Source organism: Mytilus californianus, unplaced genomic scaffold (genome assembly GCF_021869535.1).
Source record: "Mytilus californianus isolate M0D057914Y unplaced genomic scaffold, xbMytCali1.0.p SCAF_10, whole genome shotgun sequence".
Lineage (NCBI taxonomy): Eukaryota > Metazoa > Mollusca > Bivalvia > Mytilida > Mytilidae > Mytilus > Mytilus californianus.
Genome location: NW_026262582.1, coordinates 57,131,129 through 57,152,890, shown reverse-complemented (window position 1 = coordinate 57,152,890; position 21,762 = coordinate 57,131,129). Strand labels below are relative to the sequence as shown.

At 34.2% G+C, this 21,762-nt stretch overlaps 1 protein-coding gene across 1 annotated transcript; it reads left to right on the top strand.

The window, feature by feature from the left end:
* Positions 1 to 1,523: 1,523 nt before the first annotated feature.
* Positions 1,524 to 21,068, top strand: LOC127718919 (protein D2-like). Its single transcript, XM_052225019.1, has 4 exons — positions 1,524 to 1,829; positions 11,882 to 11,980; positions 19,814 to 19,859; positions 20,826 to 21,068. The coding sequence occupies exons 1-4, from the start codon at positions 1,629 to 1,631 to the stop codon at positions 21,008 to 21,010; spliced, it is 531 nt and encodes a 176-aa protein (XP_052080979.1). The 5' UTR covers positions 1,524 to 1,628; the 3' UTR covers positions 21,011 to 21,068.
* The last annotated feature ends 694 nt before the right edge of the window (positions 21,069 to 21,762 follow it).

Genomic DNA, 21,762 nt, shown 5'->3' with positions numbered 1-21,762 from the left:
ATGTTGTCCAAAGACATTTAAGAAAGTTGCTTGTACGACCGCGGGGATTATGATAGGAATCGAAATATGTTTTGTGAAAAAGATTGGGATTCAGTAACAAATTCGGACATCGTTGAAGATATCACATCTGAAATAACAAAAACAATTATAGAAGCCGCTGAAAAATGGATTCCAAATAAGATTATAACAGTTAGGAAAAATGAACTCCAATGGCTCACAACTGATATAAAGAAAAAGATAAGGAAGACAAATAGAATTTACAAAAAGGCCAAACTATTTAATAACCAATCAGATTGGACGAAATTCAAAAAAATTCGCAATGAACTCACTAGCATAATAAGAAAATATAAGAAAAAATTTTAATAACAATTTGATAAAATAAAATCCTTCTACTACCGATTGGTGAAGTGTCCGGTTTGCAAAAAATGACTCAAGTATACCTCCCTTAATCGTTAATGATAATTTGATATTTGATGACGCTGAAAAGGCAAATGAATTCAATATGTTTTTTGCTTCACATTCAAATATTGATGACTCGAATGCTAAATTACCAAACGAACTCAATAATGGTAATGAAATAATTAGTAATATAGAACTTACAGACACATTAAGTTGGAGACATAATTAACATTATAAATCCATCAAAAGCGTCTGGTCCAGATCTTATAAATCCAAAATTATTGAAAGAAGCATCCTCTGTTTTAAAATATCCCTTATGTAAGCTATTTAACTTGACTGTCATTAAGTAAAGGAATTTTTCCAGATCAGTGGAAACGAGCAAACGTCACCCCTGTATACAAAAGTAATAAACCAAACGAAGTGAACAAAATTATTACAGACCCATTTCTTCATTAAGTGTAGTATCAAAATGCATGTTTTTATGCCCTTATTACTGTCTATCGTAATTAAAGCGGCAGATTAGAAAAAAACACAAGCAGCGAGCTAGCCAACAAACTTTATAGTGCAGTTGATTTATGTGTTTTATATACTAGTAATAAGCTATAGTAAAGACTAAGGTGTAAAGGTACATAAGTATAGAGAAGAATAGTAATTTAGTCATTCATATGATGAATAAAATCCTATCTTTTTACATTTTTTTTATGTTATTGAAGAGCAATCTACCTTTTCTTCTTTTAAATTCTGATATTCTCAGATATTGATCATGATGAACTATTTTGACAGACTATTATATTATTTTTTTTCAATACATTTGTCCGCCTAATATTAAATTATCGGTTGACCTTGCGTGTGTTCTCGATAAGATTTCCCTCACCATCATACCAGATCCGATCGCAATACTTGACCACCATTACTTATTCTTTCACGATAAATTTTCTCGATTTACCGAATGACAGCCGTAATAAATGCACGTGTATAAAATTTAATGTATATCTGACATCATGTATGTAGAGTATCGATTTATAAATTTCACATAAAAATATACATAATCAATTTGTAGAAGATTACTTTTATATTCAGGCAACATATGGTTGCTCTCGAGTGTGTTATTCTATATATTGTTATCAGATTAATGCAATTTTAGTTATTGACAAGTGAACGCCGGATAATAACCTTGTCTACGTCCGGGTTTAACATGTAGTATATAAATACACGTTAAGTGTGTGACGATGTATGTTCGGGCAGTGTATTTTAGTGTAGCAGCAATATTATTCAGCTGCATTGACATAACCATTGGATCATGCACTCCACCTTCCTCCTTCTGTGGTAATATTGGGCTCGAATTGAGTGGCTACAGTAGTTGCAATGACAAAGTTGACAAGGAAGACACGACACACCAGCCTATTGTATCATTCGAACATGCAGATTCGGTAAGTCACTGATAAAATAGTTAGAGGTCCTAAGAATCGAGATTTTTATTTCCGGAGAAACAGAAAAAACAAGGCAATGTATTAAAGTTCAAGCATTACAATCAGTTAACCCTCGAACACGTACACTACAGTAGGTAATACGTTACTAACGTCACAGTACCAAAATGGCACCGAGTACCCCATTTGCACTCATTTTGCAAATTAAAAGCGACAGTCCGTTGATAAAAAACAACATCGCTGAAGTATTCCCTTTTCAACTGAATACTGAAACACGAACTTATTCATCATTCATTACTAAACGTTGAATAATGAATAATGAACTATATCATTATTCATCATTGAATTTTAAATAATGAAAAATGAATAATGGACGTCCTTCAGCGCGGTTAAAAAAAACAAACGTAACCAAACGTCCGCTTAAAGTCGACTTTAAAAAAATCCAGCAATAGCAATATGCCACAGGTATCCATTTCTTACAAAATATATAATAAGCATAGACTGTTGTCAAATTGTTCTTTTAAAAAATGTTGAGGAATAAATGTCATATATCCCCGAGGAACCAGTAATGACGCACCTAAGGTTGTTTTGTCTCTGCATTTAATCTACCATTTAAAAGAATTAGAAAAACGGAATGGAATAAAAGATTGGTAACTTGTTATTATATTTCAATCATTAAACAGTTGATATTTGAAACAGTAATAGCAATAAAATTCATGTTTGCTAACATTACAAACGGACTGCCAACTAATGATGGGTACCAGTAATGACGCACTGTAAACAAACCAGTAAAAACCACTTGCACGTAACTGATAATCGAAAAATTGCTTCAATCCGGATTCTTTAAAATTAAAACTGTTCAACAGATTCAATTTTATTAACAACTTTTGATATTTTCATTCACTTTAATGATCATAATGATTGTAACACCAAATTTTTAATCAATTTAAATGTAACCTATATTTTGGTATATAATTGTTCAAAATTTAAGAAAGTGATATACATATTCCATATATTTGAAAATAAAAAGTAATTGCATTCATTAAACAACATTGACAATAATACATTTATCAATGTATACTTCATACATTGAATGAAAAAAAATCAATAAACCATAGAAAATTATATAAGCGACGATCATTTGTTCTACAGTGATTCCCGCTTAAATGTAAAACCATGTCACATGACAGTCACGTGATTTGAAAAACACAAAATGGGGAAGCATACGGTTACCTACTTTTCTTGACCAAAGTGGAGATAGGACTGATAATCTTTCGGGGAAGGGTAGAATTTTTTTGACCTTAATAAAATGGCGGAAATTGCATTGTCTTTAATATTTTAAGCAATAATAACATTTCTGGGCAGAGTTTTAGGCATCTTTGTTGTAGTCAGATGACCTTCAACATCATGTTATGTACAGCAAATGTTGATGACGTCACGGCTTTTGTTTAGAAATATAAAACCGTTAACTAAATCGGTGCGTCATTTCTGGTCCGCGTCAAAACAGGTACCAAGACGATATCAAAATATTAGTTATTGGATTAAAAGATGTGAAGTTGAACTTGCGCAATTTAGGTACTCCTCATTACAGAATCCGTCTGGGTGTTAGTCCAAATCGATGATTGTATGATTTTGTATGAAAGCAAAATTAAATGTATGGCTGGTGGTAAATAAGGATACATCTACAAAATAAATACAGAATGGAGACTTTTCTGTAAATTAATGAAGGTGATAAAACTGTAAGAGGTGCAATTTGGGTACCCTGAAGTGTTTATGGGATACGGCAAACATCACAAAGTAATTGATGAACTACGCAAACCTAGACGTTTCTACGGCTATCATCACTAAGTAATTGATGAACTACGCAAACATAGACGTTTCTACGGCTATTTTGTACTAATCGTAATTCACTTTAGGCAAACTCTGCTCTTCCCAACATAACATTTTTATGTTTTTATTTTTCATTTTCGTGATTATGGGGTCAATAGTACAAATGTTTAAGTCACTGTGTCGTGTTACTAAAAGTAGTTTAAAAAAAATGGTGGCCAGATAGTAGGTTGAGTTTTCCTTGTTTGATTGGTATAACACTCATACATGTGAAAGATATATATAGGGAAGGGGAGAGCACAATTGGTTTTGGAGTATACAGATCTAAGGTCAAGGACATTCAAGGTCGCGGTTTCTTAACATATTTTTTTTATCAAAGGTCAAGGACATTCAAGGTCGCGGTTTCTTAACATATTTTTTATAAAAAAAATTGTTTTCCGTTAGTGTTCCCGATAGGAATTGCAACACATTTATACAGGTGCAAAATTAACAGTAGATACTACAAGTGTAAGTGTCCCTCTAAGCAAACTAGCATTTTGAACCCTTGAAATAAAAATGTTTTCCCTTTATTAATAATTTAATTTTGGATGCAACACGTCTTCTGATTGGCTGACGTTGTTTTGTTTATCAGCTCATAGACATAATTTTGTTATGTAACCGTGACGTCATCAACGTTTTTTCATGGTTTACTCCGGTTTAAATGAAATTATAATTAAATTATAAGAAATGACTGAAATATTTTTTCTGTCTATTCGAAATAACATAAAAAATGTGGTGCACACTTTAAAATAACCCGCTACGCGGGTTATTCAGTGTGCACCACATTTTTGATGTTATTTAAGGAATGACTGTAATATTTTTTCTGTCTATGATAACTATGAAGAAATAACATCAAAAATGTGGTGCACACTGAATAACCCTCGTAGCGGGTTATTTTAAAGTGTGCACCACATTTTTTATGTTATTTCGAATAGACAGAAAAAATATTACAGTCATTTCTTATAATTTAATTCAAAATTCCTTTTTAAACCGGAGTAAACCGTGAAAAAACGTTGATGACGTCACGGTCACATGATAAAATTATGTCTATGAGCTGATAAACAAAACAACGTCAGCCAATCAGAAGACGCGTTACATCCAAAATTAAATTATTTCTTCATAGACAGAAAAAATATTTCAGTCATTCCTTAAATAATAAATATGCCAGCCTTATACTAGTTGTATGTGTATTTATAATTCGTTGCATTATTTATTTATGTTGTTGAGCTGTTTAAATGTTTTGCGTTGTTGATTTTTTATATCATTTTATAAATCTGGAAAAGAGGAAACCTTGAAAAAAAAACCAAACAAGACACGAAACCAACACAAAACAAAAACGAGACAAAAACAAAATAAGCCCTGGCACCCCTTAAGAATAATAGAATAAATATATACGTTACAATCTTAATTTCGACCATCGTTCGTCTTGAATTTAAGTGATTAGCCAGTGGCAGATTACTTTGAATGTTTCTCTCAGACACTGAAAACCGTGCAAAATCTTAAAATTCTCAAGATGAGCATGTATGTTTAAGTTTACCGGCTAATGAACTTATGAAGATCTTATTTTCAATAGATTAAATGAAAAATCAGAGCAAACTCCTCTGAAATGTGTATATATTTATTAGCACACTTGTTTTATATAGGCTAAAAACTCCGTCAAGAACTGGTTGAGTTTAAAATGTATAGTTCGCGGTTTTTACTTCATAATTCAAATTGCCATGTAGTGGTCCGGATTATGCAGTACTTAAAAAAAAGAGTAAATATGAAAGTAAGAAGACGTGGTCATTCCAGGACGTTTGGTTACGTTTCTGTCATGTTTGTTATATAGGGGTTCTAATTTCTTTTCAAATTCTTTAATCATTTACCTAATCGATATTTGTATGCAATTTCAAGTATTTACTGATAAACATTAACATAAAATTATAGTGATCTATGTCATTTCTCCCTTCTTCTCATTGCATCATACGGAATTTTTGACGTTCTCGCTTTGAATTTGCTTGCAGAGTTTACTGCCAAACAAATTGTAAACAAACCCCTTCAGTGCCAAGGCTTTTTTTGATTGTCTTTACGTTTACGGAATTAACGTCGACGTCACAGTACAGCTTTGATAGCGCCAAAAGATTTTAATTGAAAATTGGCGGGAATTCCGGAGATTTTAATATTTCGATAGGTTACCTACTCTGTTGTAGGACATTCTGGTCCATGTTTGAGTAAGAGCAAACTAGATAAAGTAAAATCAAGCTTACAATTTGTAAAAAAAAATGAAATAAATTGTTTTATGTTTTATGTTCTCTATACATGATCAAATAATTGCACCAATTTATAAGCTTGACGTTTACTTCTTCTCTCACTTGAACAGGGACCCGAATGTCCTTCCACAGAGAAAGTAACATGTAGGAAAATCATTTACTCACGAGTCAAAAGTCGGTTATATGAAAAAGAACTATTGCAAATGGATTTGCCACTACTTATAAAAGAAAGCTTGTGATTATTCTTTATGAATAATTTCATTATATGAGCTTGGGATCATACAACATTCAAGACACATTTATCAAGAAAGATATTTTATTCATCAGCGTTACATCGTCTGCTGTGTTTCTTATAACATATTTTATGAACACCTTTATGACAGAGAACACATATATGTTTCGACCTTTTCCTACCACCAGGAACATTTCGCACCGAACATACACAACAATCTTTTTCTTTTCTTCCCGGCAATTTTCTCAAATGTTGGTTGTTTCTTTCATCATTCAAGACCCCAAGATTGGCAGGGTTTCTTGTCATATGATCTTCGGAAAGGTCATCAATTAACAGTTGAATAAAATGGAGACGAGATTTAGCATTGTCGGAGTTCTGTTGATATAAAATAAATGCGTTTATTACCATCCTGTGTATAATGTTAAACACGATCTTCTTCCACATTTTTGTCGATTTTCGCCCGTCTTCGTAAAAACTAGTGAGCATGTCGTTCAAGTCAACGCCTCCCATATATTTATTATACCCAGTTATCATTTTAGGTTTTCGGTTTGCAACTAATTCTGCATTGTACCGGCTAGACAACAATTTGACATTTTTGCGCTTTTCTTTTTCCTTAAACGCACATACCAAAATTTCCTGCTGTCGCATGAACATACTCTGGGAAGCCCTTAAATTAGCCGATTTGATAAGGTTTGGTAACGGGCGATTACTACGCACAGTTCCAGTTGTATATGTGTGTAAGTTTAACAATCGTTTCGCTAAAGATAAAGAAGTGAAAAACGAGTCGCAAAACACATGGTACCATTTATTCAGTAAACCAGCAGCGCGAAGTAATGATGTAACAACATATGAACCTTGGGTCTCTCCTGCTGGAGTGGGATCATATCTTTTTCCTTTGTAAACATTAAAGTGAAAACAATACCCAGTAATGGCTTCTGTCAACATCCATAGTTTGACACCAAATTTAGAGTGCTTTGTCGGAATGTACTGTCGCAAAACTGTACGCGATTTGGTCCCGATTAAGGATTCATCAATAGACAGGTTTTGAGACGGAGAATAATGTGTTTTCGCTTTTAGGTTGAAATGGTCAACGATGGGTTTAAATTTTGCAATAGGATCATAACTTGGTGAATTTCTAGGCGCTATATCTTTCTATTGTCAACAAGATGCAGGAATTTCAACAACAATTGGAAGCGATTTCTGGTGAAAACTTTCCGGAACCAAGGAGTTGACTGACTAGAATGTTTTTTGTTCCAGTATTCAGATATTGTCGCCTTTCTGATTAAGCCCATATTCAAAATCACAGCAACGAAGGCTTTAAACTCTATTAATGTTAATTTTCCTTTCTTACGCCAACCATGAACCCTGGATTTATGGCTGATATTGTGCTGATTTCTTTTAATAAAATTTCTAGCGTACCTGGATATGAAAAATAATGAGTTTTTAAATTCTTGACAACCGTATAATATTTATTCACTGCAATTGTAGTTTAAAATTTCACACTTGTTCAAAAAAATCTAAGGATTGTGTGTGGGTTTTTTTTCCTTCTCTTTTCTGTGGTGAGATAAGAAGGGACAAACTAATAGATGCGTAAACACATGCATGGACCGATCAAAAACCATATTTTATATCATATATTATAGTTAAGCTCAATAATCTTTTTGACGATGCAATACTGGACAATGCGTTTTCCCACGATAAATGCAATATTAATTTCATGATGAAATCGAGTGCATAGCACTGTGTTACTATAGCTCCGTCCCCCGTGTTTTGCTTTTCTTTGATATTTTTTTTTCTCTTGTATCCAAGTTGGCAACCCTTGATTTCTTATTTCTATTTAAATGTTCGGCCTTTTCTAACGTATGCCGCATTGATCTTAAACATTGGACACAGTAAAGTTTTTTGCTTTGAAATTTATTCCGTGCATTGTGTCGTTTTTAAAGGAACAAGGGCTTACACATACCTGTTTGTTTCTAAGACAAACTTCTTCATTAAATCCATTGTAAAAATCAGCATAAAATATGCAATGGGTCTGGAATTTCTTGGAGGCATTCTTTTAGGTCCAAAATTTTGATCAAATTCTGTGTGATCCCGAATTTCAGGAGGATACACTCGAAACCAGGGATTAGGATCAGCCATTATTCGATAGATGCATTTATGGATGACGTCATAAGATCAATAACGTCATTTATTGAATATCGTACTTTTTGGCGTATTTTTCATTTTTCGCGTCTCTAAAAAAATTATTTGCATTTTATCTAAATCTTTCTTTGTAAAGGTATTTTGTTCTTATTTGATTAATTTCTATTTTATATTATAATGTATTTACATTTTTACTTGCATTTGTATATATTTTTTTTTTTAAGTAACTCCCTTGATGATAACTTTAGGAACGTAAGCCTAAAATGCATACCGCAAAAGTGCTGGAAAAAAGAGAGTGAATTTAAGACTCAATACATATAAAACGTACTTCCATAATATTTTTAAAGGAATCCTCACATGATTTTATTTTCATAATTTTCAAGAAAAAAGCTCGACTTCCGTATTTTTTAATATTAGAAAAAAACGCGCGAAAATTTAGAGACGGTAGAATTAATTGAAGCGCAAAAACGGCGACGTCATAGTACATTACGTATTTCATAACATCATTTGAATTGGCCGATGAATCGGCCCTTTGGCACTGAAAGGAGTCGTACTTTAGGCCGATGATCGGCCCTGTGGCACTGAACTCGTTAATTAATGTTGCGATTGTAGTGAGCGGAATATAACGTCTAGATCATTCGAGTTAAACTTTGCATTTGTTTAAGGTGATCTTGGCTTATTTTAACACTACAAGTACATTAATCAACGTTTAAACTTTAATTTGATGAAGGAAAGGAGATTTCGCTTACGACCACAAACTTACTGGAACTTACCAACTAGTGACGAATAGTAAAATATGTGAAAAATTAAGTAGAATTCTTCTGAATTTCCGTGGCAAAAAAGTGTTAAATATATATATTCAACTCACCTACAACTAGGCCGTGTGAGCTTTTGCATCACTTGGCATCCGTCGTCGTTTGATGTCCGTCTCCGTCAGTCATGGTGTTTGTCGTCCGTCGTAAACTTTTTTTAAAGATCTTCTTCTCTGTAACCACTGAAGCAATTTCTACCAAACATGGGGTAAAGATCCTTGTAAAATAGCAGAAAACAATCGGTCTAGATCTTTTATTAAATATGCCAATTTTAAGAGAGGAAAGATATTCATTAGTAAGCCGTTTCATCTAAATGAAGATAATCGTGTGCCTTATCTTATTATCACGACTGTTTTTACATATATAGTAACCGAATATTCCTTGTTTGATAATTAGCCACGTAAGAGGAGGTAACTCGGATGTTCTAACTTTTTCAAAGGAATGTGTACTTAATGTACTTATTTTGTTTTTTAGCAAGAAAACGAATTTTGTGACCCCAATTTTATTTTTATTTTTTGAAAGCACATGATAAGAGGTATCTTCTTATATGTTACCTTGAAATTCTATCGTTTTGTTTTCTTTCTATCGCTCCAAATTGGCCTTTTTTTATGCGTAATCTATACCAGATGACAATTTTGCACAACTGTAGCATGAAAAAAAAGCTCTGTGACCCATACATTTTATTATTTTTTGAAAAAAGTATGATGTTAAAACTACATTTTGACAAGTTATCAAAAATGCTATCGATTTTGATTTATACTCCACCATATATCTTAACAGACGATTTATGACTGATGTTTTGTGTTTTTGGTTATTACCTTAAAACTGTAATCGATAGGAAGAAATTGTTTATAGCAATAGTGGTCAGCAATACAAGATCTATAAAAATCTCAATATGACCGAAACCATTTGATGATTCCTAGGTAGTTATTGCCCCTAAATGACACATTTTGACTAATTTATTTTTTTTGCCAATTATCTCGAAAACTAACAGATAGACAGAAACATTAAACAGCAAAAATGATCACCAATACAAGACTACAAAAAATACCAAAACGACGGAAACCATTAGATAACTCCTTAATGAATTCTTGACTGTAAACTACGATTTTAGACTTATTTTCCTGTCCTGAAACTACCGAACCATTTTCAACTTTACTTTGGGTCAATAGTCCTTTGGGTATCTGGTATGCAATCTGTGTTTTTTGTTCCGGTTAGTTGACAAACATTGCCACCATATTTAGAATAAAACATGAGTATTGATTATTTCTGTATATATCTACATAAATATTTAAGAAAAATACACCTTCCAAATACCGTTTCGATCCTTAACATCACTGAATAGACATTAATTGTCGAATCCGGATATGTCTAATAATATACTTTTTCACTTTTTTGGTCTTATGGAAAATGTTGTTTGTGCTGTAATTAGACCCCTCTACCAAGAAATTTGTTTTGCATGCACATGTATAAAAATTGCGGTTTTTATCCAACGCAATCATAGGTTTGAACGTTGTTTTCAATTTAGACTTATTTATATTTTTTCGTTTGGGCTTGTATTATATTTGCCTCCGGGTTTATATGATCCGTTCATCCTATTTCGACTCTTCAAAATTCAAGAGTCTATCCTAAATTGAGGTAAATTATATGGCCTTCCAAATACCGTTTCGATTCCTAACATCACTGAAGAGACATTAATTGTCGAAATCCGGATATGATGTACAAATTTTTGCACCTCATGTTTGCAGTATACCATCTTTTCCGCAAGTTTATTGTTTTCTGTTTGGTATTAAATTAATAATAAAGATCCATTTTGTGACATCTTGTGATCCGTTTATTTGGCAATCGCCAATGGCAGTCAACAGGGTTTAAGAAACATCCGTTGTTCGACCTGTTAGTCAAATGCGATTTGTTTAAATATACTTTTTCACTTTTTTGATCTTTTGGAAAATGTTGTTTGTGCTGTATTTAGACTCCTCTACTAAGAAATTTGTTTTGCATGCACATGTATAAAAATTACGGTTATTATCCAACGCAATCATAGGTTTGAACGTTGTTTTCAATTACGTCTTTATTTACGTGTATACACAAATTATGCATTTTGACACTGATTCCGCGCCATACATAATTGTGAAATTTATAAACTGCATGTGCCTGTTCAAAGTCAAGAAGGCCATTGCTTCTCTTATGTCATATTTCTATGTTAATTTGCAGAATTTTTGTTGATGGTAGAACTATAACAGTCTTTGTTTAACTTATTAACAGTTGTTTTGACTTGGGGAGATTTTGATCTTTGTTCATTGTATAGATGTCTATTGTTTAGAATTGTATGTCGTTTGGTTGTTTGTGTCGATTGGTTGTTGTCTCATTGACATATACCCCGTATCTCCTTTATACTCCGGAAAAATAGTGAAATGACGATCTCATGCCTAATTTTTTCGATTGCTCTTCTCGCGTCATTGTTGCAACTTCGTGATTTTTACATGTGTTGTGTTTAAAGTTGATCTTTTTCATGGATTCTTATTTTGAGATTCGAATATCCATTAAAAATATGGTCAAGTTGCTTTTTAGTTACTAAAGTTTCTAAACTAATAAGTAAGCAACAAATGAACACATGTCGAAAAAGATGCCATCCCATTTCTTTTAAAAACCTTTAAGTATTAAAAAATTTCTGACATATATACGCCAGAATTTATGAATTAAAAACGAGTAAAACTAACATAGCATTATAAGTACGTTTTTTTCTATTTCAAGGACAATTTGTACACGTTGATTATGGTAGATCCGGATGCTCCAGCACCTGATAACCCATCACTGGCTCACTGGCTACACTGGCTGGTAACAAATATAAAGGTTAGTTTGGTGACAAACCCTACAAACGCTGACATGCTACACTGGCTGGTAACAAATTTAAATGTTAGTTTGGTGACAAAACTTACACACACTGACTGGTTACACTTGTTGGTAACAAATATAAAGGTAAGTTTGGTGACAAACCTTACACACGCTGACTGGTCACACTTGTTGGTAACAAATATAAATGTTAGTTTGGTGACAAACCTTTCACACCCTGACTGGTTACACTTTTTGGTAACAAATATAAAGGTTAGTTTGGTGACAAACCGGTCATACGCTGACTGGTTACACTTTTTGGTAACAAATATAAAGGTTAGTTTGGTGACAAACCTTTCACACGCTGACCGGTTACACTTGTTGGTAACAAATATAAAGGTTAGTTTGGTGACAAACCTTACACACGCTGACTGGTAACGCTTGTTGGTAACAAATATAAAGGTTAGTTTGGTGACTCATTAGCTTAGCTGGCTTGAGGCAAATATATAGGTTAGTATGGTGACATAAGCTTGCACAGGCTGACTGACTACACCAACGGGTATAAAATATAAAGTTTTGTTTGGTAGGTAACTAGCACATTGGCTGGTAACACATATAAATATAGATAATTGCATTTTGTTTTTGATACTGACTTTATCAACAAGAATATCAAGCGAGCCCGCAAGGGCGAGCTGATGTTCGAGCTGATGAAGTCAGCATCTAAAAATGAAATGTCATTATTCTGTTTATCGGCAATTTTGTCTTTACAACATTTTTGATGTTTGAAAATATGAAATAAAATGAAATTGTAAGTAAAATCGTTTTTAAGAGTACACAATGTCGTGATGGTCGTTCGGTTGTATGAATGAAGTCGCGTGCATTTCATTGATAAAACGTTGCGGATGCCATCGTGGACATGAACACGTGACGTTGCAGCACTGTTACGTGACGTCATTGCCTAATATTTTCGAGTAGGAGGTCCTGACCATGATATAGAAAAATGATAGGCAGTAAGATCAAAGGGAAAATGTACTAATTGCCGATAAAGGTTAGTATTGTAGCTAACTGGCTACACTGACAATGGCAGGTAGCACATATAAAGAGAACCGTGGTGGCTAACTGACTTCACTGGTTGGTAACACATAAAAAGGTAAGTTTGGTGGCTGACTGGCTACACTGGTTGGTAACACATATCAAGGGAAGTTTGATGGCTAATCGACTGGTAACATATATATAAAGGTAAGTTTGGTGGCTAAGTGGCTACACCGGCTGGTAACATAAAAGTTTACTAGTATTTGGTGGTTAATTGGCTACACTGGATGGTAACACGTATAAAGGTAAGTTTGGTGGCTAACTGACTACACTGGATGGTAACACGTATAAAGGTTAGTTTGGTGGCTAACTGGCTTCACTTGCTGGTAAATAAAATTGAGAATGGAAATGGGGAATATGTCAAAGAGACAACAACCTGACCAAATAGCAGATAACAGTCGAAGGCCACCAATGGGTCTTCAACGCAGCAAGAAAATCCCGCACCCGGAGGTGGTCCTCAGCTAGTCCCTAAATAAAAATGTGTACTAGTTCAGTGAGAAATGGACGTCATACTTAACTCCAAAACATATAAATGAACTAAAATTAAAAAACATGCAAGACTATCAAAGGCCAGAGGCTCCTGACGGAACAGGCGCAAAAATGCGGCGGGGTTAAAACAGCAATACACACAGTAAAACTCAGTTTAAAAGAAGTCCGAGTCCGATGTCAGAATAGGTAACAAAAGAAACTAAGTAAAATGACAGTGATACATAAATTAACAAAGGACTACTAGCAGTTACTGACATACTAGCTCCAGACCTCAATTAAACGAGGGACGAAATTAAGATAACAGAGGGACAGTCAAACTCATAGATCGAAAACAAGCTGACAACGCCATGGCCAAAAATAAAAAGACAAACAGACAAATAATAGTACAGATGACACAACATAGAAAACTAAAGACTAAGCAACACGAACCCTATCAAAAACTGGGGGTGATCTCAGGTGCTCCGGAAGGGTAAGCAAATCCTGCTCCATATGTGGCACCCGTCGTGTTGCTTATGTTAATATTACAAATCCGGTAAATAGTCTAATTCGGTAGGTCACATTCGTGAAAAGGGAAGGGTATTGTAGTTACGACATAAGGAACATATCCGATATCATCTGTGAAACGGTTATTCTATAACGGTCAACCAACTCGTGATGGCGTCAGTAAAATTTACGAAGGGATGATTTCATCTTCACCATTTGGAACTCTTGGTTTAATAGCTTCCTAGTGAGCAGCAAACTGGTTGAAAGTTTATGTCTTCATCATATGAAAATCAAGCACAATTCCTCCCGTTAGTGGTTTAGTATCATACCATCATAAAATATATGAGAAGAACATAACCCGTATCATGCCAACAACTGGTTTTTAGAATAAATGTATATAGATATAAGAAGATGTGGTATGAGTGCCAATGAGACAACTCTCCATCCAAGTCAAAATTTATAAAAGTAATAAATGTGTTTATTTGCGATGCAAAGACCCTATGAGTGAATTAATATTAATACCAAAATATGCAATCCTTAATGACCTGACAACAGTATCGTAACTATATCCCTTTCGAATAAGTCTGTTTAAAGGTTTGGTTAGCTTTTGAGATGAATGCCGACATTTTTGTGCTTTGTAAAGAATATTACCATAAAAAAATTTATGTGAAATACCTGAACGTATAAGATGTCTGCATGTTGATTTATATTTACAAATGATGTCCTTGTACCGATGATAAAATTTAGTAAATGTTTTGACAAGTTTGTGATATCGAAAACCCTGGTGTAATAATTTTTCAGTAATACAGAGATTTTTTCGTAAAAATCAAATACGTTGTTACATACACGAGCGAATCGAACAAGTTGAGATATATAAACACCATAAGATGGTGACAAGGGAACGTCACCATCTAAAAATGGATAATTAACAATAAGAAATGAAAACTCATCTCTTTCATCATAAATTTTGGTATTAAGCTTCCCGTTAAAGATATAGATATCAAGATCCAGGAAAGGGCAGTGTTCATTGTTAGTATTAGCTTGATTTAATTAAAAATCTCTTTAGTGTACATACTGAAGTCGTCATTATTGAGAGCCAATATATCATCTAATTATCTAAAAGTGTTATTAAATTTGTGATCAGATGTTGTTTCGATGGGCCTTTGCTGATTTTAGTCATAAATTGTAACTCATAACAATACAGAAACAGGTCCGCAATAAGTGGTGCACAGTTAGTCTCCATGGGAATTCCGATAACTTGACGATAAACGGAATCTCCATTGCGAACAAAAAGGTTATCTAGTAAAAATTCAAGGGCAGGTCCAATTGACATAGTTCTTTTGTTTGTTGTTATTAAAAAATGACCTAAAAGGGTTTGAGCATATATATTCGCATTCTGACTTTTTAAATGCCCATTTAATCAGGTGAGTGAATTTTTATGCCCCCCGCCGTAGCGGAGGGGGCATTAATTTTTACCCTTGTCCGTCTGTACGTACGTCCGTCCGTCCGTACGTACGTCCGTACGTCCGTACGTCCTAAAGTTGGTTTCCGTTCTCTAACTTTAGTTTCCCTCAACCAAATGTTATGAAACTTATACACAATGCGTATTACCACAGAACACAGATTAAGTCTGAATTTTGGTGGTGTCACTTTAACCGTTCTAGAGTTATGCCCCTTTACAAATGGAAAAATTGCAAAATTTTTAGGTTCCGTTCTCTAACTTAAGTTCGCCTCAACCAAATGCTATGAAACTTATACAAAATGCTTATTACCACAAACACAGATCGAGTTGAATTTTGGTGGCGTCACTTTAACCGTTCTATAGTTATGCCCCTTTAAAAATGGAAAAATAGCAAAATTTTTAGTTTCCGTTCTCTAACTTAAGTTTGCATCAACCAAATGTTATGAAACCTATACACAATGCTTATTACCACAAAACACAGATCAAGTTTGAATTTTGGCGGCATCACTTTAACCGTTCTAGAGTTATGCCCCTTTATAAATGGAAAAATTGCAAAATTTTTTCTTCTTCTAAGTAATTTTTAAAATTGGAGTTATCTTCCTTTGTCCATGATTATAGTTTAATCAACTACAATCAATACTCTATACAATGTAATGTTTAATTGTGACTTCCACTGATAAAAAACAGATCAAGTTGAATTTGGGTAGTGTCACTTTAACCATTATTGAGTTATGCCCCTTTATAAATCGAAAGATTGCAAAATTTTCCATTCTGTAACTTAAGTTTGCCCCAACCAAACATTATGAAACCTATACACAATATCCATTACCACAAAACTAAGATCAAGTACAATTTTTTTGTTTCCGTTTTCTAACTTTTGTTTGCCTCAACCATATGTTATGAAACTTATACACAATGCTTATTACTACATAATACAGATCAAGTTCGAAATTTGGTGGCGATACTTTTACCATTCTTGAGTTATGTCCCTTTATAATCATAAAAATTACTGAATTTTTCGTTTCCGTTCTCTAACTTTAGTTTGTCTCAATCAAATGTTATAAAACTTATTAATACACAATCGTTCTAGAGTTATGCGTGTTTACAAATAGAAAAATTGCTGAATTTTTAATTTCTGTTCTCTACTTAAGTTATTCTCAACCAAATGTTATGAGACGTACACACAATGCTTATTACCACAAAACTCAGATCAAGTTCAAATTTGGGTAGTGTCACTTTTACCGTTCTTCAGTTATGTCCCTTTATAACTATATGATATGCAAGCGGGGGCATCATATGTGTCTACATGTGGACAATATCCACATTTATTTCTTAATAAGAAAGTTAGTATGGTGGCTAACAGGGTACACTGGCAGGTAAGCATTATGAAGTTTGGTAACATACTGGCTACACTGGCAGATCACACATATATAAAAGTTTAGTTCGGTTGCTAACTTGCTACACTGGCTGGTAACACATATGAAGGAAAGTTTAGTGGCTAACTAACTGGCTAAACTGGAAGGTAACACATATAAAGTTAAGTTTGGTTGCTAACTTGCTACACTGGATGGTAACACACATGAAGGAATGTTTAGTGGCTAACTAACTGGCTACACTGGAAGGTAACACATATAAAGTTAAGTTTGGTTGCTAACTTGCTACACTGGATGGTAACACACATGAAGGAATGTTTAGTGGCTAACTAACTGGCTATACTGGTAAGTAACACGTATAAACGGTAAGTTTGGTGGCTCATTGTCTACACCGGCTGGTAACACTATAACGGGAAGTTTGGTGGCTAACTGGTTTCAATGGCTGATGATACATATGAGGGTTAGTATGGTAGCTAACTGGCTACATTGGCAGTTAACACATACAATGTATGAACGTTAAATTTGGTGCCTAACTGGCTACACCGGCTGGTAACAAATATAAGGTTTAGTTAAGTTGTTTACTGGCTACACTTGCTGGTAAAACATTTAAAGGGTATTTACGTGTTGTTTTCATTTTTTGAAGACATTACCTATAAGTTATCACTAGATTGGTGGTTTTTTGGTGACTAGAAGTTCATGGTAGATTTCATAATTGATTTTGAGGACGATATCATTACGCCACAAGTTTTGTTGGTGCGATTGATAAAAAAGTTGACATATTATTCTAAAAAGTAAATTGTAGCTGACATAATCTAAAATAAGGAGATGTGGTATGAATCTATGATTGTCAATTAAACAACTTATCAACCAAAGTTTATTTATGAATAAACACACATTGGAGTGAATGACATTAAGTGCAAACTGTGCGTGACAATGTGCATCGATAGGATATGCATATTCTGAAATGCAAACTGTGTGTGGCAATGTGCATCGACAGGATAGGCCTCTCCTGAAATGCAAACTATGTGTGACAATGTGCATCGACAGGATATGCCCCTCCTGAAATGCAAACTATGTGTGACTGTGCATCTACAGGATAGGCCTCTCCTGAAATGCAAACTATGTGTGACAATGTGCATCCACAGGGTAGGCCTCTCCTGAAATGCAAACTATGTGTGACAATGTGCATCGACAGGATATGCCCCTCCTGAAATGCAAACTATGTGTGACTGTGCATCTTCAGGATAGGCCTCTCCTGAAATGCAAACTATGTGTGACAATGTGCATCCACAGGATAAGCCTCTCCTGAAATGCAAACTATGTGTGACAATGTGCATCGACAGGATATGCCCCTCCTGAAATGCAAACTATGTGTGACTGTGCATCTACAGGATAGGCCTCTCCTGAAATGCAAACTATGTGTGACTGTGCATCTACAGGATAGGCCTCTCCTGAAATGCAAACTATGTGTGACAATGTGCATCCACAGGATAGGCCTCTCCTGAAATGCAAACTATGTGTGACAATGTGCATCGACAGGATATGCCCCTCCTGAAATGCAAACTATGTGTGACTGTGCATCTACAGGATAGGCCTCTCCTGAAATGCAAACTATGTGTGACAATGTGCATCCACAGGATATGTCCCTCCTGAAATGCAAACTATGTGTGACTGTGCATCTACAGGATAGGCCTCTCCTGAAATGCAAACTATGTGTGACAATGTGCATCCACAGGATAGGCCTCTCCTGAAATGCAAACTATGTGTGACAATGTGCATCCACAGGATATGCCCCTCCTGAAATGCAAACTATGTGTGACTGTGCATCTACAGGATAGGCCTCTCCTGAAATGCAAACTATGTGTGACAATGTGCATCCACAGGATAGGCCTCTCCTGAAATGCAAACTATGTGTGACAATGTGCATCGACAGGATATGCCCCTCCTGAAATGCAAACTATGTGTGACTGTGCATCTACAGGATAGGCCTCTCCTGAAATGCAAACTATGTGTGACAATGTGCATCCACAGGATAGGCCTCTCCTGAAATGCAAACTATGTGTGACAATGTGCATCCACAGGATAGGCCTCTCCTGAGATGCAAACTATGTGTGACAATGTGCATCCACAGGATAGGCCTCTCCTGCTATATATGTATTATCCGCCATGCAGGTTTAAATATCATTTGAAAAACTTCAGATAAAAAAAATAAGATTTTAAATTTTCAATAAGCTTATGACTGTTACATTTTTACTTCAAATAATTAAACTGTCTATAAGACATAAACCTTTTTAATTCAGTTGACGTTGTATTTGACTGGTCATTGTTTACTGTCTATGTTCAACAGAAAATACTATTACTACAATCGGCAAACGATCGCCTCAGTTTTTTTTTTCTTCATTTTTTAGATGTGCTCGTTCGAACTGTATGAAAATAAAGATATATGATTGCCAAATGAGACAACTATCCACCAAAGTTCAAATGAAGTCGATGAAAATGCTTTTTAAAAATTAATATTATGAATAAAATAGTTGTATTAAAACAATGGTTAGTTAATATCATCAGAAATGACAATGACTCAACTGTATCTGGGCTTCTAGTAGTAAAAAAAGCACTGCATGTACTATCATGCATATACTATAGTTACTGAAGGAACAGCAGCGATTTCTTTTTAAAAGTGTAACAGCTCTGAATGTCTAGTTTATATCAACCTGTTCATGTATCAATCAAATTAACCTAATTTTGAAAAGGTCGAATGAGTTTACTATTTTTTCAATTTCAGGGGCGAAATAAGGGCTTTTTGTATACCTCCTCCTTTACAGTTTTGTTTTTATTAAACAGAAAGCCTCATGCTTTAAATAAAGAGATCCTCTAAATGTTGAGACGTGTTTAAATAATTCCAATGAATATAATTTGACCTGGAATGTGATACAAGCTTGTATTTTTGTTCAACAGGGATCAGACTTTGGGAGTGAAGATCTCGGTGGCACAACAATTATGAGTAAGTTTTTCATTTTTGTGAAAACATACAGATTCCTCGATACATTTTTCAATGTATTATTTTTTTTGTCTCTTTGGACCTATCAGAGTCATGTGATATAGCTAATTAGATAAGGTGAGGAAAGCGTTAAAGTCAGAACACATGTTCAACCAAGTTGGGCAGAGTTTTACTACAAATCAGGATTATGAAGGTTTTTATTTGTAGAAAAATAAAATAAAACCCATTTAGCATGCTTAAAGTTTAAACAGAAATTCATGCAGAACTTTATTATTCAGAACTTTATTATTGTTTCAATGGAAAAATTCGTTTGGACTTTTTAGAATGATGATTTGTGTCCTGTTTAACGCAACCGTTCCGTGTAAACAGAAAAAAAATGTTGTAAGAATATGTGGGAATACACAAACCACTTGTAGCACCTGATTCAAAAACAAGATGATCCTTTAAATGCACCAGTATTGATGGTACCAGTTCCGAGTTATACATGTCCATGTACATGATGTAAATTAAATACTGATTCTACAAGATTACACATTCAAATAGGTTATCTTTTGACTTAAAGGCTTTCTGGTAATCATTTGATTTGTTACTGTAATCATGGTAATGAAGTTACAATTTCTGGAAAAAAACAGTATAATAAAAAAAAGGAAAAAAGAAGTACAATTAAATGATCAATAAGAAGAAAAACGGACGACTCATTACAAACTTAATACTTCAAAATTATCCCAGTAGTTATGGGGGTATGGACATACAAAGTAGATAATTATATGACGGCAATCGGGATTGACATGCAGAACATATCATTGGCTTAATATGTCATGTTTTGCTTCAAGTGGAACGTAAAAACCAATCTTTATCAATACATTTGAATGCATGATATAAGTTCGAAGTTAGGAACCACTGAACAAACAGATCTTCATTTAAATCAATTTGATATGTGATTATAATTATTGATCCTCTTTTTTGTAGAGTACGAAGGGCCAAGTCCACCAAAAGGAACTCACAGGTACCAGTTCTTGTTGCTTAAGCAGACTGGACAGATCACTGTTGCAAAGCCAAGCAGTAGAGCACGTTTCCAGCTGAAGGACTTCCTCGCTAACGAGAAGTTTGATTGCAATGATGTAGCAACTTTCCAATACAAAGTCGATGCATAATTAATTCTGTCTAGATCTTTCCATTTCATTAAATAAATGACTAGTTACAGATTGTGAATTACTCTTGCCTTGTATGTTTACGGGAAATGAGGTTTTACACATAATGAGTTATCACCTTTATATGTCATTGCTAGATTTTCATCGGTAAATGGTCGTTTTAACATTTTCGAAGGACAGGTACTTTAAAGCATGTAAACACAATGCGAATGCTATGATCTTCATTCGCTTAATTTTCATAACAAATGTCTTGATACAAATGCTTTGTATTTAGGAAAATTACCTTATTGCGACTATTTTGTATGCAATTGGAAATTTGTATGTACGTCTATCGTGATTTTTTGCTCCGTTCCACTAAATACCATTGCGGCCAGTTGGTGGAGGGAGCCGTAGTGCCCTGTGGAACACCACCGACCTTTGGTCGACGGTATTGTTATTGCTTTGGGTAAACATGTATTTACTTCATACATTTGTTTAAAATTCTGAAACATTCTATTCGATACAAGTGAATTAAACTTCGAAACCATTTTAACGATCTCCAAAGAGAGCATTCTATTTAATGTTTTGACTTGAAATACCAAATGAACTATTGTATAGACAACGGTCTATACTTGTTGAAGATTGTTTGTTGATCTCTAGTTATATTTTCGTCTTCTTTATCTTTGGGTTGTTGTCTTTATTTCCGATTAGTTATGCTCAAATTCCCATAAGAAACGCTTACAGCGAACATTCTTATTCAAAGATTTAACTAAATG